Source organism: Hyperolius riggenbachi, chromosome 10, assembly GCF_040937935.1.
Source record: "Hyperolius riggenbachi isolate aHypRig1 chromosome 10, aHypRig1.pri, whole genome shotgun sequence".
NCBI lineage: Eukaryota > Metazoa > Chordata > Amphibia > Anura > Hyperoliidae > Hyperolius > Hyperolius riggenbachi.
Genome location: NC_090655.1, coordinates 216,680,116 through 216,706,114, shown reverse-complemented (window position 1 = coordinate 216,706,114; position 25,999 = coordinate 216,680,116). Strand labels below are relative to the sequence as shown.

At 43.8% G+C, this 25,999-nt stretch overlaps 2 protein-coding genes across 2 annotated transcripts in view; one reads left to right on the top strand and one right to left on the bottom strand.

Annotated features, from left to right (window-relative positions):
* Window positions 1-98, bottom strand: part of LOC137534495 (zinc finger protein 501-like) — a 29,757-nt gene extending 29,659 nt beyond the window's left edge. Inside the window, exon 1 of the mRNA XM_068256021.1 lies at window positions 12-98. Within this exon, the coding sequence (XP_068112122.1) occupies window positions 12-51 (40 nt within the window). The 5' untranslated portion in view covers window positions 52-98. The remainder of the gene's footprint in view (window positions 1-11) is intronic.
* A 1,027-nt stretch (window positions 99-1,125) lies between these two features.
* On the top strand, window positions 1,126-25,734 carry LOC137534459 (uncharacterized). The gene is made up of 4 exons (XM_068255958.1): window positions 1,126-1,320; window positions 13,375-13,575; window positions 16,776-16,840; window positions 20,374-25,734. The coding sequence occupies exon 4, from the start codon at window positions 20,385-20,387 to the stop codon at window positions 23,205-23,207; it is 2,823 nt and encodes a 940-aa protein (XP_068112059.1). The 5' UTR covers window positions 1,126-1,320; window positions 13,375-13,575; window positions 16,776-16,840; window positions 20,374-20,384; the 3' UTR covers window positions 23,208-25,734.
* Window positions 25,735-25,999: the final 265 nt, after the last annotated feature.

Here is a 25,999-nt window from a genome sequence, read left to right as displayed (position 1 = left end):
TATCCAATTACCTCCTCCTCCTTCATCTGCCAGACTCCATCCGTACACCATCACTAGCAAAATTGTGCTTCTATTGAAGATCCTCCTGTGAACTACGACAAAATGGCCGCCTACTACACACCGAGGACATATTTATTAGACAACATAATTACAATTGGATGGATGTGATGAGTAACTAATGGTCACTGGGGTCGTGCAATATGCAGAGTCGTTTCTGTTGTACTAGTTAATAAATAGGTATTTAATTCATCGATATAAAATAATTCCATAGACATCACTAACAAAGAAAAAAACTGCCTTCACAAAATGGCCACCGATCTACAGTATTTAGGTACTGTAAATTCGCTCTCAAGTGTTTGTTTTCATTGGGTTCTTGTAAGCAGTAGAGGAGGACCTTTATTCGTCTAATGAGAGAGTCACTATGGCAAACGGAAAGCAGCTAAGAAGTTATGGAACGCATAATGCACTGCTAGTACAGTACAGTAACAAAGAAAACCCTGAGAATTCCCACATGGGGAGATGGACTAGTCCACAACCTTTAGGTTCTGTCAGATATTAACTGCCTGCTTTTTTCGCTGGAGTCTGTTACAGTCCCGATTAGTACATACTGTAGAAAAACTGATTTCCCTGTACTGGTATTTCCGGTTTTCTTTCTGACTTCCAGTTATTTTTTGTTCTTGTTAATCTGTCTACTTTCAGCACTAAACGTCTGCCTATTTTACTCTACATCAGTGTGCCCCCTGACACGACCTCTCTGATCACATCTGCCACACTGCCTGACCTGCTTCCTCTTTTCTACCTTCTTTCCTGACCTCTCTGACCATTACTCCACTTAATTTAGGCATCTAGAATGCGGCAGAGGTGATAAGGCTTCTTTATTTTCATACTTGTGCCTTTCCTTATACTCCATATATATCGCTACTGAAAATGCCTGCGCCACAGTGCATCATTCTATCTAGTATCAATGCTTCTCTTCCTCAGGCTGTGTTAGCATTGTTTTCATCCCACTTCCAGTGTGTGGCCTCTGCGCTTCCGCTGGATGCGTTCCACAGCTGTCAATTACCGTGGTGATGCCCATATATGGACTGTTTCCCCTCAACCAACTATTCATACCTCTAATTATTGTTCTCTGTACTACTGCCATTTTATCATAGTACAATTTACTGTTTGTCTCCTGGGACCTGTTGATTTATAGAAAGTGAAACAGTAAAATGATGACAGATCTTAGATCAAGAGCTTTGTATTCAACAACACCTTCCACGTGACGTGAGAACGTGCCCCTGATTATACAGGCAGACATTTTGGTGTAGCTCGGAGGTGGTAAGGATAATGCTTTCTGTGTGGGTTTTTGTTTGGGGTTAAATAATGCATTATTATGTTATTTTAAAGTCGACAAGAGTAAGACTGCCATTTTCTCCTAAGTCTGCTAACCTGATTGTGTGTGGCAATAGACTGTACCAGTGAAACTCTGATATTATTGAACCTGCTTTATCAAGCTTAAAAACGTGGAGTAAAAGAGGAGTTCCTTAGTGCAACCAGGCAGTTTTCATATTCACTTTCCTTTTTCTTTGCACGGTGATGGTAAATCAGAGCTATGTCACTTAAAGTACCCCTAAAGTGAGATATTTGGTGAATTAAGCCCATGGTGGGCTAGGTTACTGGCTGTACCTAAACTTCTTCGGGATGCTAGTTGTCTTTTTGCGGTCCCGCACCCTGCCCCTTTTCTCTAAGGGCTCGTTTCCACTGTTGCGTTGCGGAATCGCCTGGATTCCACCACGGACGAAATCGCATGCGGATGCGTTTCTGCATGCTGTTTTCCCCGCGATTCCGCATGCGATTTTGCATGGCTAAGAAGCAGGCGAATTTAACCATGTCACTGCCTGTGTAAATTGTCATAGCCGTACATGCGAAATCGCTGGGAAAACCGCATGACAAAGCCGCATGCGATTTCTCTATTAAAAGCATTGCGGGCGATTCGCCCGCATTCCAGCCGCACGCGAAATCTGACGGCTCTGCCGTGCAGATTTACCCCGCACACCAAAACGCACCCGCACGACGCACAAGTTGAAACAATCCCATCCACTTGTATTGCCTATGCGAATCCGCATGCGGTGCCTGCATGCGGATTCGCTATAGTGGAAACGAGCCCTCAGTCTTTAATATTTGTCTGTCAGTTGAATGAACTAAAGGAAGGGCCTGTAGTGGATGTTCATAAGCAAAACTGCGCATAAGGGTAGGAAGGAAGGCCACTGCCACCAGACACCAGGGATATGTATAGGAGGCAGGTGGTCACTGCTAATAGACACCATGGAAATGTATGGGGGAGGGGAGCCACTAGACACCGGGGAAATTTATGGGGGAGGAGAGACACTGCCGCTAGACACCAGGGAACAGGGTTGCCACCTTAACCCTTTAAATACGGACACACATGAATTATACATGCCTTGTGGCTAGTTAGATGCAATTTAGGCACTGATTATGTGTGAGTAGCCCCAGAACCCGTATAACTTAGATGTGTCTGTGTTTAGTAGCCGTCTGCGCCACGCCAGGGCCGCCTAACGCCGACCGGCGTGAAGTCCTGGGGCTCTGTTTTGCAGGAGATCGCGTGCATCTCCTGCTTAGTGGGCAGAGTCGAGCTCCGCCTTCAGTCTCCGAGACTAAGATGGCAAAACCGCCGTCTAATTCCATTGTACAGCGCTGCGATCTGCAGCAGCGCTGTACTGGGGACAGCCGTGTGACACGGCTGTCCCCTCCTGAGGCACAGAACTGATCGGCTGTCATAGGCTGACTCCTATGACAGCTGATCACGGGGATTGGATGGCAGGGGGAGGGAGGGGGGTTTACAATAATGATTTTAAAAAAAAAACACCTTTTTTTAATAACAAAAAAAACACATAAACACAAAAATAGACAAACAAACATCTGGGGGGTGATCAGACCCCACCAACAGAGAGCTCTGTTGGTGGGGAGAAAAGGGGGGAAGAATCTCTAGTGTGCTGTATTGTGTGGCCCTGTAGCTTGGCCTTAAAGCTGCAGTGGCCCATTTTACATAAAATGGCCTGGTCATTAGGGGGGTTTAAAACTGTGGTCCTCAAGTGGTTAAAAGGATGAGGTGGCAACGCTCACTAGACACCAGTGAAATGTGTAGGGGGGGAGGAAGTCACTGCCACTGGCCACCAGTGAAATGTGTAGGGGGGGAGGAAGTCACTGCCACTGGCCACCAGTGAAATGTGTAGGGCGGGAAGTCGCTGCCACTAGACAGCATAGAAATATATAGGGGGGAAAGCAGGGTTGCCGCTTCATCCCTTTAAATATCAACACATATGAATTATACAAGTTCTTGGGCTACTCACACATTCAGTGCCGAAACTGCATCTAACAAGGCATGTATAATTCATATGTGCGGGTATTTAAAGGAATGAGGTGGCAACCCTGGAGGGGGGCCACTAGACACCAGGGAAAGTTATAGGGAAGTAGAGCATTAGAAAGCTGGTATGACACTATTGGGGCATTGGGAAGCTAGAAGACACTCTTTGGAAAGCTGGGAGACACAATGGAGGAAGGGGGTACTTGGGAAGCTGGAACACATTATGAGTAGCTGTGGAACGCTGAGAAATTCTGCAGGAGGCATCATCCATATTCCCTGCTTCTCTGTAAGTTGCATGTGCCCCACATTTAACAAGCTATTGCTTCTTCATGCTCATAAAGATTTATATAAAACAGATACTGTATATAGATGAGCAGCACAGTAGGAGCAGTTGAAAAAGTCAAGACCTTAAATGGGTGCAATTGTTATTTATTGGTATATATGGGCGCAATTGTTGTTTATCGGTATACGTGGGCACAATTGTTATATATTATAATATAGAAAGCCGTTACGCTATTTAGCGGACGACTGCAATTAAATTGAAATTTATTGCATTATTGTTAGCGGGGATCGGGGGACGTTACGGCATTACTAGGGGGGGGTCTTAGGGTTAGGCACCACCTGAGTGGTTTTAGGGCTAGGCATCAAACCCCAAAATTCTGGTAATTCATTTGCTGTAAAACTTCATTGCTCGCTCTGCTTACTGTTATACTGAATTTTACCATCTCACCTTATCACTGGTCAGGGTGATTTTCCCTGAAGATAGATGGAATGTTGGCAATCAGGGAGGGAGCAGAAGTATGAACATTTGATCAAAATGATGACCTGTACTTGCCATTGATTCGAACAGGCAGTTGGTGATTGGCCACTTTAAATTGGTCCTTAACTCTTGCACAGGACAGAAGGAAAACATAAAGAAATGCACCCTTTATGTATTTAGAGAGTTTAGCCTGTCTAATCCCCCTCCCCATTTGATCTCTCCCCTGTGCCATGGCAGAGATGGCAGATAAGCTAATTTGAAAGCACAGGCTGTTAACAATATGCCTGCTTCCATGAATCAGGAAATAGAAACAGTGCAGATTTATTTCAGGATTCGTATCAGCTGTAACAAATGTTTTTTTAAAGGTTATTATGCTGTTCTGTATCTCTTAAAGGATACATCCAAGCTGTAAGATCCACTTACCTGGGGCTTCCTCCAGCCCGTGGCATCCGTCCTGTGCCCTCGTTGCAGCTCCGGTGGCTCCCGCTGACGTAGCCGACCTCGCCAGGTCTGGTTCTGGGTCGGCTTCTTCTGCGCTCCACCACGCGGGTCACGTGGTCTGTCCGACGTCATCAAGACGGTACTGCGCAGGCGCAGTGCCGTCTTGATGACGTCGGGGAAACTACGTGGCCCGCGCCGTGGAGCACAGAAGAAGCCGACCAGGGAACCCGACCAGGCCAGGTCTGCTGCGCCAGCGGAGAGGCCCGGGAGCCACCGGAGCTGTGGCGAGTGCACAGGACGGATGCCATGGGCTGGAGGAAGCCCCAGGTAAGTGGATTTTTTTATTTTTTTTACAGATTGGATCACTCCTTTAACCACTTGAGGACCACAGTCTTTTCGCCCCTTAACCACCCTGGCGTTCTATTGAGATCGCCAGGGCGGCTGCGGGAGTTTTTTTTTTTAATAAAAAAAAAACTATTTCATGCAGCCAACTGAAAGTTGGCTGCATGAAAGCCCACTAGAGGGCGCTCCGGAGGCGTTCTTCCGATCGCCTCCGGCAAGCATAAGTAACAAGGAAGGCTGCAATGAGCAGCCTTCCTTGTTTGGCTTTCCTCGTCGCCATGGCGACGAGCGGAGTGACGTCATGGACTTCAGCCGACGTCCTGACGTCAGCCGCCTCCGATCCAGCCCTTAGCGCTGGCCGGAACTATTTGTTCCGGCTGCGCAGGGCTCGGGCGGCTGGGGGGACCCTCTTTCGCCGCTGAGAGCGGCGGCGATCAGGCAGCACACGCGGCTGGCAAAGTGCCGGCTGCATGTGCTGCTTTTTATTTTATCAAAATCGGCCCAGCAGGGCCTGAGCGGCACCCTCTGGCGGTAATGGACGAGCTGAGCTCGTCCATACCGCTAAGGTGGTTAAGGACCAGAGCCTTTTTCTCCATTCAGACCACTGCAGCTTTCACGGTTTATTGCTCGGTCATACAACCTACCACCTAAAGGAATTTTACCTCCTTTTCTTGTCACTAATACAGCTTTCTTTTGCTGCTATTTGATTGCTGCTGCGAGTTTTAGTTTTTATTATATTCATCAAAAAATACATGAATTTTGGCAAAAAAATGACTTTTTTTTAACTTGCTGTGCTGACATTTTTCAAATAAAGTAAAATTTCCTATACATTTGAGCGCGAAAGTTATTCTGCTACATGTCTTTGATAAAAAAAAAAACATTCAGTGTATATTTATTGGATTGGGTAAAAGTTATAGCGTTTACAAACTATGGTGCCAAAAGTGAATTTTCCCATTTTCAAGCATCTCTGACTTTTCTGCGCACCTGTCAGGTTTCGTGATGGGCTAAAATTCCAGGATAGTACAAATACCCCCCAAATGACCCCATTTTGGAAAGAAGACATCCCAAAGTATTCAGTGAGAGGCATGGTGAGTTCATAGAAGATTTTATTTTTTGTCACAAGTTAGCGGAATATGACACTTTCTGGCAAGAAAAAAAAAAGTTTCCATTTCTTCTAACTTGCGACAAAAAAAAATGAAATCTGCCACGGACTCACTATGCTCCTCTCTGAATACCTTGAAGTATCTACTTTCCAAAATGGGGTCATTTGTGGGGTGTGTTCACTGTCCTGGCATTTTGGGGGGTGCCTAATTGTAAGCACCCCTGTAAAGCCTAAAGATGCTCATTGGACTTTTGGCCCCTTAGCGCAGTTAGGCTGCAAAAAAGTGCCACACATGTGGTATTGCCGTACTCAGGAGAAGTAGTATAATGTGTTTTGGGGTGTATTTTTACACATACCCATGCTGGGTGGGAGAAATATCTCCGTAAATGACAATTGTTTTATTTTTTTTACACACAATTGTCTATTTATAGAGATATTTCTCCCACTCAGCATGGGTATGTGGAAAAATACACCCCAAAACACATTATACTCCTTCTCCTGAGTACGGCGATACCACATGTGTGGCACTTTTTTGCACCCTAACTGCGCTAAGGGGCCCAAAGTTCAATGAGTACCTTTAGGATTTCACAGGTCATTTTAAGAAATTTCGTTTCAAGACTACTCCTCACGGTTTAGGGCCCCTAAAATGCCAGGACAGTATAGGAACCCCACAAATTACCCCATTTTAGAAAGAAGACACCCCAAGGTATTCCGTTAGGAGGATGGTGAGTTCATAGAAGATTTTTTTTTTTTGTCACAAGTTAGCGGAAATTGATTTTAATTGTTTTTTTTCACAAAGTGTCATTTTCCGCTAACTTGTGACAAAAAATAAAATCTTCTATGAACTCACCATACTCCTAACGGAATACCTTGGGGTGTCTTCTTTCTAAAATGGGGTCATTTGTGGGGTTCCTATACTGCCCTGGCATTTTAGGGGCCCTAAACCGTGAGGAGTAGTCTTGAAACCAAATGTCGCAAAATGACCTGTGAAATCCTAAAGGTACTCATTGGACTTTGGGCCTCTTAGCGCACTTAGGGTGCAAAAAAGTGCCACACATGTGGTACCGCCGTACTCAGGAGAAGTAGTATAATGTGTTTTGGGGTGTATTTTTACACATACCCATGCTGGGTGGGAGAAATATCTCTGTAAATGACAATTGTTTGATTTTTTTTACACACAATTGTCCTTTGAGGGCTGGTGCACACCGAGCGGCTTTTTCCGCGTTTTCAGATCCGCTTGCGGCTGCGGATCTGCTTGGTCAATGTATCTCAATGGGGTGGTGCACACCAGAGCGGCAGGCGTTTTGCAGAAACGAAAAATGCCTGGGTGAGGCATTTTTTGGATTTCGGATGCGTTTCTGCCTCAATGTTAAGTATAGGAAAAACGCAAACCGCTCTGAAAAACGGCACTTCAGAGCGGTTTTGCAGGCGTTTTTGTTACAGAAACTGTTCAGTAACAGCTTTACTGTAACAATATATGAAATCTACTATACTGAAAACCGCAGCAGCAATCCGCAAAACGCTAGCAAAACGCCTCATAAAAATAAAAAAAAGCGTTTAAAAATCTGCTAGCATTTTGCGGATCTGCTAGCGGGTTTTGGTGTGCACCAGCCCTTACAGAGATATTTCTCCCACCCAGCATGGGTATGTGTAAAAATACACCCCAAAACACAATATACTACTTCTTCTGAGTACGTGTGTGACACTTTTTTGCAACCTAGGAGCGCTAAGGGGCCTAACGTCCTATTTACAGGTCATTTTGAGGCATTTGGATTCTAGACTACTGCTCACGGTTTAGGGCCCCTAAAATGCCAGGGCAGTATAGGAACCCCACAAGTGACCCCATTTTAGAAAGAAGACACCCCAAGGTATTCTGTTAGGAGTATGGTGAGTTCATAGAAGATTTTTTTTTTGTCACAAGTTAGCGGAAAATGACACTTTGTGAAAAAAAAAACAATACCTATCAATTTCCGCTAACTTGTGACAAAAAATAAAATCTTCTATGAACTCATCATACACCTAACAGAATACCTTGGGGTGTCTTCTTTCTAAAATGGGGTCACTTGTGGGGTTCCTATACTGCCCTGGCATTTTAGGGGCCCTAAACCGTGAGGAGTAGTCTTGAACCCAAATGTCTCAAAATGACCTGTGAAATCCTAAAGGTACTCATTGGACTTTGGGCCCCTTAGCACAGTTAGGCTGCAAAAAAGTGTCACACATGTGGTATCGCCGTACTCAGAAGAAGTAGTATAATGTGTTTTGTGGTGTATTTTTACATATAACCATGCTGGGTGGGAGAAATATCTCTGTAAATGACTCATTTTTGATTTTTTTTTTACACACAATTGTCCATTTACAGAGAGATTTCTCCCACCCAGCATGGGTATGTGTAAAAATACACCACAAAACACATTATACTACTTCTCCTGAGTATGGCGATACCACGTGTGACACTTTTTTGCAGCCTAGGTGCGCTAAGGGGCCCAACGTCCTATTCACAGGTCATTTTGAGGCATTTGTTTTCTAGACTACTCCTCACGGTTTAGGGCCCCTAAAATGCCAGGGCAGTATAGGAACCCCACAAGTGACCCCATTTTAGAAAGAAGACACCCCAAGGTATTCCGTTAGGGGTATGGTGAGTTCATAGAAGATTTTATTTTTTGTCACAAGTTAGTGAAAAATGACACTTTGTGAAAAAAACAATAAAAATCTAATTTCCGCTAACTTTTGACAAAAAATAAAATCTTCTATGAACTCATCATACACCTAACAGAATACCTTGGGGTGTCTTCTTTCTAAAATGGGGTCACTTGTGGGGTTCCTATACTGCCCTGGCATTTTACGGGCCCAAAACTGTGAGTAGTCTGGAAACCAAATTTCTCAAAATGACTGATCAGGGGTATAAGCATCTGCAAATTTTGATGACAGGTGGTCTATGAGGGGGCAAATTTTGTGGAACCGGTCATAAGCAGGGTGGCCTCTTAGATGACAGGATGTTTTGGGCCTGATCTGATGGATAGGAGTGCTAGGGGGGTGACAGGAGGTGATTGATGGGTGTCTCAGGGGGCGGTTAGAGGGGAAAATAGATGCAATCAATGCACTGGGGAGGTGATCGGAAGGGGGTCTGAGGGGGACCTGAGGGTTTGGCCGAGTGATCAGGAGCCCACACGGGGCAAATTAGGGCCTGATCTGATGGGTAGGTGTGCTAGGGGGTGACAGGAGGTGATTGATGGGTGTCTCAAGGTGTGATTAGAGGGGGGAAATAGATGCAAGCAATGCACTAGCGAGGTGATCAGGGCTGGGGTCTGAGGACGTTCTGAGGTGTGGGCGGGTGATTGGGTGCCCGCAAGGGGCAGATTAGGGTCTAATCTGATGGGTAACCGTGACAGGTGGTGATAGGGGGTGATTGATGGGTAATTAGTGGGTGTTTAGAGGAGAGAAGAGATGTAAACACTGCACTTGGGAGGTGATCTGATGTCGGATCTGCGGGCGATCTATTGGTGTGGGTGGGTGATCAGATTGCCCGCAAGGGGCAGGTTAGGGGCTGATTGATGGGTGGCAGTGACAGGGGGTGATTGATGGGTGGCAGTGACAGGGGGTGATTGATAGGTGATTGACAGGTGATCAGTGGGTTATTACAGGGAATAACAGATGAAAATATTGCACTGGCGAATTGATAAAGGGGGGTCTGAGGGCAATCTGAGCGTGTGGGCGGGTGATTGGGTGCCCGCAAGGGGTAGATTAGGGTCTAATCTGATGGGTAACAGTGACAGGTGGTGATAGGGGGTGATTGATAGGTGATTGATGGGTAATTAGTGGGTGTTTAGAGGAGAGAAGAGATGTAAACACTGCACTTGGGAGGTGATCTGATGTCGGATCTGCGGGCGATCTATTGGTGTGGGTGGGTGATCAGATTGCCCGCAAGGGGCAGGTTAGGGGCTGATTGATGGGTAACAGTGACAGGGGGTGATTGACGGGTGATTGACGGGTGATTGACAGGTGATCAGGGGGGATAGATGCATACAGTACACGGGGGGGGGGGGGGGTCTGGGGAGAATCTGAGGGGTGGGGGGTGATCAGGAGGGGGCAGTGGGCAGGGGGGGATAAAAAAAAATAGCGTTGACAGATAGTGACAGGGAGTGATTGATGGGTGATTAGGGGGGTGACTGGGTGCAAACAGTGGTCTGGGGGGTGGGCAGGGGGGGGGGGTCTGAGGGGTGCTGTGGGCGATCAGGGGGCAGGGGGGGGAAATCAGTGTGCTTGGGTGCAGACTAGGGTGGCTGCAGCCTGCCCTGGTGGTCCCTCGGACACTGGGACCACCAGGGCAGGAGGCAGCCAGTATAATAGGCTTTGTATACATTACAAAGCCTATTATACAATGTAAATGCGGCGATCCGGGTGCTAGTAACCCGCCGGCGCTTCCGAACGGCCGGCGGGTTACTACGAGCGGTGGGCGGAGCCAGTCCCCGGCGGCTGATCGCGTCACGAATGACGCGATCGCCGCATAGCCACTCCCGCAGCCGCCCCCGCCGATGGGCGTATTGCGGTCGTTTGGGCCCAGTCTTTGCCGCCGCCCATCGGCTGGGGGCGGTCGGCAAGTGGTTAAGCCTCATACCCATGGTACAATTTTCCTTCAGATCGACCAGTGATCTGATTGCATCATGTGTAGAGTAGACATCCAAATTGTTCTCGATCGATTTTGCATTGCTAAGTAACAAAATCGATAGCAAAATCAATCGGAATTTCGATCGGAGTGGTTGGAAATTATCTTATAGATCCATCGATCTGAAGGAAAATTGTAGTGAAAGACCAATACAAAGTGGTGTACATGTGAGAAGTGGAACGAAAACCATACATGATTCCAAACATTTTTTACAAATAAATAACCGCAAAGTGGGGTGTGTGTAATTATTCAGCCCCCTTTGGTCTTAATGCAGTCAATAGCCCATAGACATTGCCCTATGAGTGCTAATGACTTAATCGAGTGCACCTGTGTGTAATCTAATGTCAGTACAAATACAGCTTCTCTGTGACGGCCTCAGAGGTTGTATAAGAGAATATTGGGAGCAACAACACCATGAAGTCCAAAGAACACACCAGACAGGTCAGGGATAAAGTTATTGAGAAATTTAAAGCAGGCGTAGGCTACAAAAAGATTTCCAAAGCCTTGAACATCCCACGGAGCACTGTTCAAGCGATCATTCAGAAATGGAAGGAGTATGGCACAACTGTAAACCTACCAAGACAAGGCCGTCCACCTAAATTCACAGGCCGAACAAGGAGAGCGCTGATCAGAAATGTAGTCAAGAGGCCCATGGTGACTCTGGACGAGCTGCAGAGATCTACAGCTCAGGTGGGGGAATCTGTCCATAGGACAACTATTAGTCGTGCACTGCACAAAGTTGGCCTTTATGGAAGAGTGGCAAGAAGAAAGCCATTGTTAACAGAAAAGCATAAGAGGTCCCGTTTGCAGTGGGGGGACAGCAAATGTGGAAGAAGGTACTCTGGTCAGATGAAACCAAAATGGAACTTTTTGGCCAAAACGCAAAGCGCTATGTGTGGCGGAAAACTAACACTGCACATCACTCTGAACGCACCATCCCCACTGTCAAATATGGTGGTGGCAGCATCATGCTCTAGGGGTGCTTCTCTTCAGCAGGGACAGGGAAGCTGGTCAGAGTTGATGGGAAGATGGATGGAGCCAAATACAGGGCAATCTTGGAAGAAAACCTCTTGGAGTCTGCAAAAGACTTGAGACTGGGGCAGAGGTTCACTTTCCAGCAGGACAACGACCCTAAACATCAAGTCAGGGCAACAATGGAATGGTTTAACCACTTTACCCCCGCCCGTACGAATTTCTCCGTCCCTTTTTCCATCCTTTAACCCCCAGGGACGGAGAAATCCGTACTTTCCGCGCTCCGGCCGCTGCCCGCGCTCCCGCTCGTAAACACGCCACCCGCCACTAGTAAACACACCGCCGCCCGCTCGCCCGGAGATCAATGAACGGGAAAATCCATTCCCGTTCGTTGATCTAAGCCCCGCAATGATCCGCTGCTCTCCGATGGGCAGCGCGATCATTGTGAAAAAAAACAAACACAGCCTCCTTGTACTTCCTGCGAAAAAAATTTACAATTAAAAAAAATACATAAATAGTTACCTTAGGGACTGAACTTTTTAAATATTTATGTCAAGAGGGTATAACACTGTTACTTTATAAACTATGGGCTTGTAATTAGGGATGGACGCAAAACTGAAAAAAATGCACCTTTATTTCCAAATAAAATATTGGCGCCAAACATTGTGATAGGGACATAACTTAAACGGTTTTATAACCGGGACAAAAGGGCAAATACATTTCATGGGTTTTAATTACAGTAGCATGCATTATTTAAAAACTATAATGGCCGAAAACTGGAAAATAATTAATTTTTTCCCACATTTTTCCTATTTTCCCATTAAAACACATTTAGAATAAAATAATTCTTAGCATAATGTCCCACCTAAAGAAAGCCTAATTGGTGGCGGAAAAAACAAGATATAGTTCATTTCATTGCGATAAGTAATAATAAAGTTATAGACTAATGAATGGAAGGAGCGCTGAAAGGTGAAAATTGCTCTGGTGCTCAGGGGGTAAAACCCCTCAGTGGTGAAGTGGTTAAAACAAAACATATCCATGTGTTAGAATGGCCCAGTCAAAGTCCAGATCTAAATCCAATCGAGAATCTGTGGCAAGATCTGAAAACTGCTGTTCACAAACACTGTCCATCTAATCTGACTGAGCTGAAGCTGTTTTGCAAAGAAAAATGGGTAAGGATTTCAGTCTCTAGATGTGCAAAGCTGGTAGAGACATACCCTAAAAGACTGGCAGCTGTAATTGCAGCAAAAGGTGGTTCTACAAAGTATTGACTCAGGGGGCTGAATAATTACGCACACCCCACTTTGCTGTTATTTTTTTTTTTTTACTGTTTGGAATCCTGTATGATTTTCGTTCCACTTCTCACGTGTACACCACTTTGTATTGGTCTTTCACGTGGAATTCCAATAAAATTGATTTGTGGCAGTAATGTGACAAAATGTGGAAAACTACAAGAGGGACGAATACTTTTGAAAACCACTGTATCTGCTGCTGCAGATCACAAGTCCCCAGGTCCTCATCACCGACCCCTTGATGCCTCCTTGTAATGCTCCTCCCACCGCCCGAAATCCTAAATTAAATGCAGTTCACCTCACCACTCTTCCGTAATAACTGACAGCAAAGCTATGTAAATCAGTGAAAAGCAATACATGAGTAAGCGTTTTGAAATTTGTGAGTTTGTTGTTTTGTTTAGTGTTGTCTTGGTGACATTTTTGATGTCCATGCAGAGTTTACCCAGTTCCTTGACATCTCAGATGGCGATAATGAGAGATTTCCTGCGGGAGTAATGTCAGCTGAAATGTAATCGTGTGGTTGACTTAGCAGAAGAAACTGCAGTTTTGTACAAAGCAAACATTACCTCAGCGATGTGGTCCTGAGGAAGAGACGTGTCCCCAAAACAAATGAGGCATTTCTTGAAACAGCAGAAGGTAGGTGGTAGAGTAGCTGACATATTTTCATTTTCACTGTTCATACAGTACCATTTGAAAAAAATGCTGTAAAGTGAGGGATCGTGCAGAATAATACATTAGCCGGTTTTTTTCATCAATTGACACCTTACAAATTGCTTGAAGAGACTCTGAAGCGAGAATAAATCTCGCTTCAGAGCTCATAGTTAGCAGGGGCATGTGTGCCCCTGCTAAACCGCAGCTATCACGCCGCTAAACGGGGGTCCCTTCACCCCCAAACCCACCCCCGCAAGACTTGGTCGTAGACTTGGTCATTCCTGGAGGCAGGGCTAACGGCTGCAGCCCTGTCTCCAGTCGCGTCTATCAGCGGCGCATCGCCGCCTCTGCCCCGCCCCTCTCAGTGAAGGAAGACTGAGAGGGGCGGGGGAGAGACAGAGATACGCGCTGACAGACGCACGTGGGGCAGGGCTGCGGCGGTTAGCCCTGCCCCAACCAGGAAGCGCTCCCCCGCTGCACCGAGGGGATTTGGGGGTGAAGGGACCCCCGTTTATCGGCGCGATAGCGGCGGTTTAGCAGGGACACACATGCCCCTGCTATCTATGAGGTCTGAAGCCAGATTTATTCTTGCTTCAGACTCTCTTTTTAAAGACACCACAGGTGAAAATAAACTGCCTGCCGAGAAACTGTCACTTGCATTCCTGATGTTTAACTCTTTCAGGTAGAAAAAGAAAAAAAAAACACAGCATAGTTATGTGTGTGCTTGGCACTGTACATACACATGCTTATCTCATTATGTCACATGTCACCTCGGGTGTCAAAGCAAACCTGAGCCGGTAAATAAAGTAAAAAAAAAAAAAGGATACTACCTGATCCAGAGGACTGACTGAATCAGATAGAGCCCCTTACCGCTGCTCCTTTTGCTCGATATCCTGCAGTTTTGTTTCTGTGGGAAAAAAATGACCCTGGGGTCACAATGCTGCAGAATCAGCTCTGTGCTCACAGAGCTATGTGAGACATGGAAGGGGCAGGGGAGAGGCGGGGAATAGGCGGCGAAGAGCAAATGAGATGGCCTGAGAGGCTGGGAAGGGGCGTTAAGCAGAAGCACCATACCCTGCTAGTCTACTGCCAATCTGCTTGTCAGTAGATTCTGGTGGGGGAAGGGGGGGGGGGGGGTTGTCAGGGTGAGTCTAGTGCGGTACAAGAGAGTCTGAGAGTGGGGGAGGGGGGCCAGAGGCATGTCCTTCAGATGGAAACATGCCTTTGTGTCTAATTTGTTACTTACAAAACCACCTCATGTACACTTTTAAGCAAACCTGAACTAAAAATAAGCTTTGAGATAAATAATTGTACCTATCCTCCCAGGACTGTTTTCTTTAGAATCCCAAAGTTTTATTTTGTATTGAAAATCTACAAAAAGGTTTAGGTTTAGAGAAATCCTGTAAAGAAAATAAAAAGTGCCCCTGGGCAGTACCTACCTTGGTAGGGGGAAGCCTCTTGATCCTAAAGAGGCTTCCCGTCCTCCTCTTCTTCGGGGATCCAGCGATGTCAAGCCCCGAAAATCTGGTGGTACAGGCCTAGTAGGAGCTTTAGCTTGCGGCAATATTTGCCAATCCACGCTCCTGCACAGGCATGGTACAAGCTTCCCCTCAGGCGCTGGTGGAAATAGCCGATCCCAGTGGAATGTGCTGTACTGCGCAGGCACGAGTCGATCCCTTAATTGATCGGGAGCTGATCGATCATGTCCGAAATAATAGTTGTGTGTGCATAGCATAAGAGATCTGTAACAATTTAAAAGCTACACTTACTAGAAGTGAGCAGAAATAGGCTTAAGAAGGGCAAATGCCCGTCAACTGTGTCTGCCGCCTCCTGCAGTGTTGTGGCCACTAGCTCTGGCCATCCCAGATGTTACAAACCAAGGCTCCAGCAGCAGACCTCCGTGTGCCAGTGATGTTGCTATGTGTTTCAGCATTCCATGGCTTTGTCAGGAATGTTGCGGTTTATATACCTTATGAGTTAATTGATGAATTTCTGAATTAATTGCCACAACAATTGAGAATAGCTGACAAAGCTACTTAAAAGGACCGGAGCACCTACAGGTTATAAATGAAAAGATATAAAATTAACCTCCCCATAAGGAAGGTTAGCAGTGTAGTGGGACATTGGTGGTAGTGTTTGGCATTACTTACCTATGGTGCAGCTCCCCTAGCAACCTGTCAAAATGGGATCTGCCATCTTCCCCAGGGAGAACCGCATATTCAAGCTCCCGGGGAAATCATGTACCTCAGACCGCCGCAACGCATATCGGAAGATGTACTTAAACCAAAGGACTACATCTCTAGCCATGCTCTCTTCACCAGCAGGACCTTCAAGATGCTGCAGCTATGTCTCTCCTTGGGGATCCCATATAGATGGGGAAGGGAGGTGTAAGGGGAGTGGCCTCCACTTAAGTAAGTAGTGTGCCTCCACACCACCAATGGCCCACTCTATGGGGAGGTTTGTTTTATGTTTTTATACATAGGTGTTGAGATGCATTTGAAGGATACACAAGGCAGGGGTAGAAATTGGAGTTTAATTTATCTGGGGATTCTTCCAGCCCCCTCCCCCCAGTCTATCACACAGAAAAAAAAGCAGACCTGCCATGCAAAAACACAAATTGCACTCAAACGTACAAAAAAAAAAATACAATGCCATTGATGATCACTTCAAATATACCAAATGGTATCTTATAGAACATTTGCAGGGGTCCTTGGGTCGTCTAGATATCGCATAGGAGATAATCTATCTGATAAGTGGCTCTCAGAGATGACAGAAGGGGGGGGCGGGTTAAGGGGATGGGGGGGGGGGGGGGTTAATAGGGGACAAAGAATTCAATAATTGTATATTCTGGGAACAAACAATCGTTTACTATGAGTAAGACTTAATGCGCTGCATATCTTGGAAATGGCTCTGTTTGTTCCAAATTTATGTGTAATATCTCCTGTACACTTACTTGTTGGGATAAAAATAATAAATATGTTTAAAAAAAAGAAATATATTTAATGTGCAACAAATGCAATTTCGCCAAAGCGCACACCAATTTAAAAGAATATCTGTATTAAAGAGGAACTAAACAAAAGGATCCATAATAGCCAACACTGCAATTTAAGCTTTGAATATAACCATTGATTAACAGTTTATCCTAGTCAGCATTTAGACACTGTTTTGTTTTTTGCTTTTTTTAGGTAAACTTATCATACTTTGACCTGTTATGCAGATTATCTGTTCATCTTCAAACCTCTTGACATAGGTAAGTCGGCCAGCTGTCTACAGAGAGTATCATTTGCAAATTATAGCTTTTGAAGGGCAATTTTTTAAAAACGTTGAGGGGGTGGGGGTTGTGGTTATAGTTTTTAAACACTGGTTAAAGCTCACCCTAGCCACCATTTAGAGCTATACAGTTCCAAGTCTAGCCCAAAACTAGCACCCACGTAGCTCATCTCTTCTGAACTGTCTGGCTGTGGAGATATACTTCTTTGTTGGCACTAAGCCACGCCACCACTCTGGGTCTTTTCGCATATAGCTATGTGAATAGATCCGACCACTGTAAATGGTATACAGTCACATGCTCCTCCTATCATGCAGCTAGAAGAGATGTGGATGGCGCATGGTGCTCGTTTCCATGCTGAGGCAGAAGAAATAATGTATAAGATTGTATTTGAAATGTACTATGGGGTCCTGGTGCTTAAAGCATAGATAAAAGAAGATAAAAGATAAATAAATCTAGATACTTACCTCTTTAGTGGGAAGCCTTTGGATTGTCCAGAGGCTTCTCCAATCTCCGTAGAGGATAACAGTAGCAAGAGGGATATGGCAATATTTATTTCCTTATAAGCAATACCAGTTGCCTGGCAGCCCTGCTGATCCTCTGCCTCGAATATTTTTAGCTATAGACCCTGAACCAGCATGCAGCAGATCAGATGTTTCTGACATTATTGTGATATCTGACTAGCCACATGCTTGTTTCTGGTGTTATTCAGACACTACTGCAGCCAATTAGATCAGCAGGGCTGTCAGGCAACTGGTATTGTTTAAAGTGGACTTGAACTCTTGCACAGGACAAAAGGAAAACACAGAGAAATGCTACCTATATGTATTTAGAGAGTTTAGCCTGTCTAATTCACGCTCATTTTTGTCTAATCACAAGTTGTAATCGGATCTCTCCCCTGTGTCACATGACTGCCATGGCAGAGATGGCAATAAGCTCATTTGAAAAAGCACTGGATGTTAGCAATATGTCTGCTACTATGAATCAGGAAGTAGAAACACTGCAGATTTATTTTAGGACTTGTAACAGTAACAGCTGTAACAAAGAGATTTTTTTTTTGTTTTAAGGTTATCTTTTAGAGAGGAGAGGACTTCTAAGTTCAGGTCCGCTTTAAAGAGACACTGAAGCGAAAAAAAAAATATGATATAATGAATTGGTTGTGTACTATGAATAATTACTAGAAGATTAGCAGCAAAGAAAATATTCTCATATTTTTATTTTCAGGTATATAGTGTGTTTTCTAACATTGCATCATTCTCTAATATGTGCAGATTACACAACACTCAGCATTCAAAATGATTCTTTCAGAGCAGTCTGTGAACTAATGACCTCTCCTCTGGCAGAGAAAAAGAAAACTGTTCATTTACAGTTAAGATAATAAAAGTCAGAAGACAGCCCTCTCCACAACTTTAAAGTCGTAGAGATTAATGGCTTTTTTGCATAGAGATTACAACTGGAGTTTCTTAACTCTTCCTGTACTGGATACAATTACACTGATGTATCTGATCTTAATGTTTTATTTCTAAGCTGTGCTACACATACAAATCATAATATCATACATTTTTTTTTTTCGCTTCAGTGTCTCTTTAAGAGAAAATAAATATGGCAGCCTCCATGTACTTCTCACTACAGTTGTCCTTTCGTGGTAAACCCTTTCGTTGCAGCACTGGGTTCCTCTATAACACATTTGACAAAATTGTCAAACATGTTGGTTGGCGCCTGCACAGTGGCACAAAGCTGCTCGTTCATGGCTTTTTCCTCCGCGCACGAGGTGTAAATCTTACTGACACTGATGCAGTACGACCGTGCTCATATACAGATGAGAGTGCGATCACAGAGGTAAAGAGGGTCCTAGCCAGCAGCAGAAGGGTCAAGGAGGTTCAAAGAAGCCTCTGGACTATACAGAGGCTTCCCTCTACTTTGGTAAGCATCTGCTTTTTATTTTTTTTTCATTGTTTCAAGTTTACTTTAATGATATTTCACCTGTGTGGAACATCATTTTTAAGTGCTCTCTTTCATTTATTCTTATGCTGACCATACACTGTTCGAATATAGGATGATCGATTGACCTATCGATTCTTAGAATCGATTCAAAATAAATGAATCCATCAAACATGAATCAATTTTTTTAACCATATACTAGAATCCATTTTTGTTAATTTTTGCACCTTTAATCACAAAATAAGCACCTTCATCAATCTGATCGAGTAAAGGTTGATCGAATACATAATGAAAAGCTCTCGATACTCGTTCCATTGATTGAAATAACCCGACATACTCAATCATATCATTTTAAGAAATTGATCATATATCGGTCGATAAGAATGGATTCTACATCAAAATGACAGCTCGATATTTGATCCATTTGATTTATTTAACGGGTATAATAATCGATCGGATTAAAAAATCGACCAATGTATGGCCACTTTCAGGGGTAAAATGTGTGTGTATGTGTATATATATATATCTATATATATATATATATATATATATATATATATCTATATATATATATATATATATATATATATATAGATATATAGATATATATATATATATATATATATATATATATATATATATATATATATATATATATATATAGTCCTAAAACAGTAACTTCTCCCAGTTACTTGAAAAAAACCAAAAAAAAACATTTAAACGCATTCCCAAGTATTCTCTGGAAAATTGTTTATTTAATGCAGAGAGCAGTAGAAGCCGACTTATCTCCGGTTCCTCAGCAAGAAGGCAAGAATCTCTGGCCTAGTGCACACCAGAGCGGTTCGGCAGCGTTTTTGGATCCGCTTGCAGCTGCAGATACACTAGGGTAATGTATTTCAATGGGCTGGTGCACACCAGAGCGGGAGTCGTTTTGCAGAAACACATACTCCCGGGCTGCTGCAGATTTTGGATTGTGGAGGCGTTTCTGCCTCCAATGTAAAGTATAGGAAAAACGCAAACCGCTCTGAAAAACGGCAGTTCAGAGCAGTTTTGCAGGCGTTTTTGTTACAGAAGCTGTTCAGTAACAGCTTTACTGTAACAATATATGAAATCTACTACACCAAAAATGCTTCCCAAAACCGCAAAATGCTAGGTGAAATGCTACAGAAAAATAAGAAAAAGCGTTTCAAAAACTGCTAGCACTTTGCGGATCTGCTAGCGTTTTTTGGTGTGCACCAGCCCTCCTTGTGCCTGTGTCTTCACTCTGCCTCCTCCTTTTCTGTGTTGCCAGGGTGATGTGTGTATTCAGCAGAGGGAGGGAATGGAAGAGGGGCAAAGTAAAGACCCAGGCGCAGGGAGATTCTTGCCCTTGTCAAGGGACCAGAGATAAGCCAGCTTTTTCTCCTCTCTGAAGTGAAAATAAACAATTTTACACATAGTTTTATACTTGGAAATGCTTTCAAATGTTCCTTTCCGTAACTAAGAGAAGTTATTGAAATTTTAGTTTGGGGAGTATAATTCCACTTTACAAACTACTTTGCCATCTTACAATAATCATTATTGTTTCTGCTTAGCATGTAGGAAAATGCCCAAGTGCGTGGTTAAAGATTGTCCCCATGGCACGGGCATGAAATCGGAATTTCCCGATGTTGTCCTTCATCATTTTCCAAGAGACATAGACGCTATAAAACGATGGCTGACTGCCGGAGGTCTAGATGAAGAATCTATGGAGAGCGCTGTCCTGGAAATATTTAACGATAGACGAGGAGATAGGTTTAGGATATGCTCCACACATTTCACTGCAGAGTCCTACCGTAAGGGTTGTAAACGAAAATTGTGGCCTCATGCTACCCCTACTCTAATGCCTGAGAACACTACTATGAAAGATAGAAAATCACAGGAGTTGACCAAAACCTCTACGGGTTTGCCTAAACACTGTTTTTGCTCCTGCCATTCATACAGAAAGTCTTATGTGGATGCATCCTCCCAAACAGATCAAAATGATTTCTCACCTTTAGCTGCAGAAGTATCCTATTCATTGGCGGCAAGTTACAAAGACATATATAGCGATCATAGATATGATTTATACACTCCATATGTTTTGGATGATATCAGAAGCTCCACACCTAATCACCTTTCTGCTGCAAGCTACGGAGACATAGACAAAGACAGTGGGACCTCTCCCTCCAATGACCTTTCTGGTGCAAGCTACAGAGACATAGACGGAGATCCTGGACCTGACTTGAATTCTTCCTGCACTTTGGAAGACAGTGGGACGTCTCCCTTCAATCACTTTTCTGATCTCCTTTCTACTATAACTTACAACGACATATACAGAGATCATGGATATGATGCACATTGTTCAGGCTTTTCAGAGGATACTAGAGGATCTTCTCCTGCAACTTACAAACCCAAATATAGAACTCCTGGAAAACACAGATATTCTTCATTCTTTTTTAAAGATGCTATTAGAGCTATACCGAATCAGGTCTCTATTGCAGGCCAGCTTTGGAATGTTAGGTCGCCCTGTAAATACTCTGTTACCAATATACCGTCACTTCAGCCATGTCAAAATGCTGAGAACAAGGAGATGAGTTTTAATGCTGAATCACACCCAAAGAGGTCATCTCTATGGTTTTCACCATTAACCGATTTCCAGGACCTGGGAGCTGATATGCATATTGAGGCACCGCCTTCACCGGTCATACTGGAATCTACAGTGGAAATGTTAACTTCTCTCTCTGAAACTTCACCAGTGGATGAACCATTAATAACTCCTCTCTCTGATACCTCATCAATAGATGAACCAATTTTTAAAAAGAGAAAAACCCCTTCTGATGCTTCATATGCGCCTCACCTAAGTGAAGTAAGTGACTCTGATTATGCAGACTCAGAACTGGATGCTTCAGATAAGCCAAGTGACATTACCACGGGTGAGAAGAATGTGGTTATGGAACGCAAATTCATTGTTTTTGAATCTTGCCTTGATGAGCTTTTAAGGAAACGTTGCTGCACAGTAGATTGCTGTTTTGAAAGATTGACAAAATTCGATAAGAGAATGGTGGGGACACTTTTAAAAGTCTTTGCAACCTGTGCAGGTGGCCACAACTTTCTACTCTGGCAAAGTCAGCCACGCATCCAGAGTGTTGCAGTGGGAAACTTACTACTTGCATCTGCCATCGTTTGCAGCGGTTCATCGTATACAAAAGTAAAAGAAATGTTTGATCTGATGAATATAAAAATTTTTGGCTCCCAGAGTTTTTCTAACTATCAAATCGGAGCCATTTTTGGAGCAATAGATCACAATTGGCTTCTAGAAAAAGAGCGAGTGTCCTCAATAATTAGCCATAAACCGCTGTATTTGATTGGCGATGGCCAATGCGACAGCCCTGGCTTTAATGCTAAATATTGCGTGTATACCATGATGGATATGCAGACTTCCCTCATCCTGGACTTTGAGGCTGTACAAGTGTCTCAGACCACGTCCTCCGTAGCGATGGAAAAGCTTGGGTTTAAAACATGTGTTGACCGAATTAGAGAAGAGAAATATGATGTTCATATGATCGGGACCGACAGTCACCCAGGCATTAAAAAAATAATGAGAACTGATTACAGCGACATCAACCATCAGTTTGACTTGTGGCACTACAGCAAGTCTATCAAGAAAAAATTACTAAATGCCTCAAGACCTGCTGGCTGTGAAATCATTAAAGACTGGATAAGCCCCATTCTTAATCACTTTTACTGGTGCAGCAGGACATGTAAGGGCAACATTGAGGTGTTTCGTGATCGCTGGCATGGCGTTTTAAACCATGTGTGCAACATTCATCAGTGGAAGAATGGCGACGTAGAAAGTGGATGTAAGCATGGTGAGCTGACTGGAGATGACGTTAGTCGACCCTGGCTTAGCAAACCAAGTCTGGCTTACATAGCACTTCGGGACGTCATCCTATGTCCACAGATGGACAGGGATTTGAAACATCTAGTTTTTTATTGCCGTACGGGAGCCCTTGAGTCATTTCACAGCCTGGTGTTAAAGTACAGAACCAAACAACATCACTATCCAATGAATTCCATGGAGGCTAGAACCAAGTTAGCAATTTTATCTAATAATAGAAACACAAATCGTCCTCAGGCTGTTTTGAAAACATCGACAAGTGCTCCAGCTGGAACTCCCATAACAAAACTAGTATACTCCAGATTACAAAAAAAATGGTATGTGCGTAAAATATACGAGCCAACAAACAATGAACATGTCAAAACCATAATGATGGATGTTGTAAATGTGGCCAAAGGTCTTCTAAAACCAGTATGGCAGTCCAAAGTAGACAAATTGCCTAAAAATGTTGCAACTGTTAAAAAACCAGACAAGTCTACAGCCATTGCACAACATCGTTCAAGGTTTTGAAACCTGATTTCTCAGAACTAATTGTAATCTAGAATGTGATGAGACTACTTGAAACAATCCTTTCTTAATGCATTCTTCAAATATGATGATGTTCTCTTCTTCTTGAAGTAGTTGCTTGCTACAATATGTTTCCACTGTTACTTTTTCCCATACCACATTTCTGCAGCCTTTTTTTTTATTTTTTTTTTCTGTGCATGGGAGCTGCCATCTATTTGGTGTTGTCAGCACTATGCATAGAACAAGGAGATGTCATAGCATGTCTAGCCTTCTCTGTAGCTGGAATTGGTTAAACGTCAGAAAATCAGTTTTTTTATCAGTTCTTTTTATACCTTTCTTTTAATTTGTAATAAGTGAGAGAGATAAGTATTCTCCACAAATAAAAGATGATACATGAGTAAAGAGGCTCCGTAGAACCAGATGAGGTCATTGAGACCCTCAGAACTAAATACAAACTGAAATTTCTAAATGTACATTGACATTAAAGCAAACTAAAGAAGTAGACAACTGTATATTTTGTCCTCTTCCCACATTTTTTTAATGGTTAAAAATCCCAACTGTAGACAACCTGTTATTTAGAACCCTGGATTCTAAACCTTTAGTAAGAAAAAAGAACACAGCCTAGTTCTAGGAGCACTTGTTTAGGTGGTGCCCAAGTAGGTAATCAAAAACATATAATTAGGTTGGAGGTAAATTGTATCACAATCTCTTATTCTACTGGATTTTATTGTCACGTAACAACTCGTTTTCGGGGTACTGGCCCACTTCTTCAAGTATTGCGCGTATTTGGCAGGAGTCTCACTGTGGTTTGTTTTTGACTAGTCCTTCTCTTTATGAGGATTCTCAGTATTTCCTTTTATTTTTTTACCAAAGCCCTTACTGGAAATCTATACAAAGATACCGGCTGGCCTCCCTACTTGTTTGCACACTATTTTAGCAGTTGGACTGAGGTACTGCCATTCAGTAAGTGCTTTAGAAAATAAAGGAAACCCTGATAATCCCTCATAAACTAGTCCAATGCTTATAATATATGGGGTCTTAAGGAGAAAAAAAATTATATCCCTGTACTGTACAGGGCGTGCAGTACAGAGATATAATTTTTTGCTCAAGTAGCAACAGGCAATTGTCACAGGAGCCCTGGTGGTCAGATCGCAAATGGCCTTCCAAACGGTGCCAGCGCACGGATCGTGCGAACTCTGGTCGCAGTCAATGCGCAGGAACCGTTGGGACAAACCGCAGACAAACCAGAAGGGAGCCCGTGAGATATGGGTAATTACAACTTTACACGATTTCAGGGTATCTGCCACCACCTCGGTTACCATGGGACCGAGGAGCCCACTGACTGACTAGTCCTGCGAATAAAAAACGGTTAAACACACTCTATTCTGTCTAGTTAACCACAATACAATAGTAGTAGCGTCTCTCCAGAGGTCTGGTTCAGTTGTGCGGCTGATAAGCAGGGTAGCGGACAGTGAATGACTTTGATAAAGTCGTTTATTCACGGCAATATAAATAATTAATATATACAGACAATTATTAAAATCAACAATTATTAAAACAGTAATAGCCAGTATGAAAAATAAAAGAAGGGAGAAAAAATACTTAGTTCCTGGAAAGATGTCCTTTTTGTGGGAAGAATCATAAAGTTCTTGGTTTCAATCAAAGTTCAGAGTTCAGATCAGGTGGATGCCAGCATATCCTCAAGCTGGCACAGATGAGTTCAAGATGTTTCAGGGTGGAGGACCCTGAGTTTGTCTCCTCTGCCATTCTTATGCCCCTGATCCAGTAGGAGGGAGTGAGGGCAGGGCCACACACCCCCTTAGAACATGAGATGAGTCCTCCCCTTGTCCTGGGGACAAGAAATCATGTCTTAACCACATATGGGCTCTATCTCACAGAACCGTACAGGTCAGGGCAGATTTACTAATATTTTCAGGTCTGCCTCGATTTACCCAGCAGCCTGATACCAAACATGAGGGGTGGGACCCCTGTGGTATCATCAGGGCACTTTCGAACTGCCTAACTGACAGTCTTTACCTCAGAATGTTCTGAAATGTTCTCAGAACCAGCGCCAGACAGGGCCCTACATGCTCTGTTAGTTTGGAGGGTCTGCCAGCCTGGCAACACAGAAAATATGACACATATAGCAGTTTATGGAATATGATCTGCATCTGGGATTGACAGCAGGTCATCCCTAGGTGAGGTTGTTTTTGAAGCTGGCAGCAGCAAGCCACATGTCGGCTCCCCTGCTGGGGAAGGAGCCCGAGTGTCTGAGTTTTTCCACTCTAGATTGCTTCTGTCATGGTGCTTGTCACCTATACCTGATGGATGGGCCATCAGCACAGCTTATAGCCAGGGACTCTCTCCAGATGGCTAAGGCCCTTTTGGTGGAAGGAGGGAAAGAGAGAAAAAAGAAAAAAAAAGAAAAAACCCCCAGGGATGTCATTTCTGATTCCTGTAATGGTCCTTCCAATTCGCCCACGTTTCTCACGACTGTTCCGTGACAGCAATGTATCGATATTAAAATAAAAACCTCCCCAACCGGGTTATGTGGGAGGGACTGGTGTGAACCACACAGGTGTGCTGGGGTCCTTGCTGATCCCCCACCTCCCCGTGTAAAGGTGGACACTAACGGTCCAATTTCTAGCGAAAAATCGTTCGAGCGATCAGAAATTTTGATCAGATTGGTTGTAAATAATCTCAGTTGGTGGGCACAATCGAGTGAAAAAAATGTCGGCTGAATGAATTTTCATCGAACCAAAATATGGATTTTCTTGTTGGTTATGATAGATAGG

Excerpts from the sequence above, each read along its gene's own strand:
- LOC137534459 (XM_068255958.1), top strand. The coding sequence starts at position 20,385 with ATGCCCAAGTGCGTGGTTAAAGATTGTCCCCATGGCACGGGCATGAAA.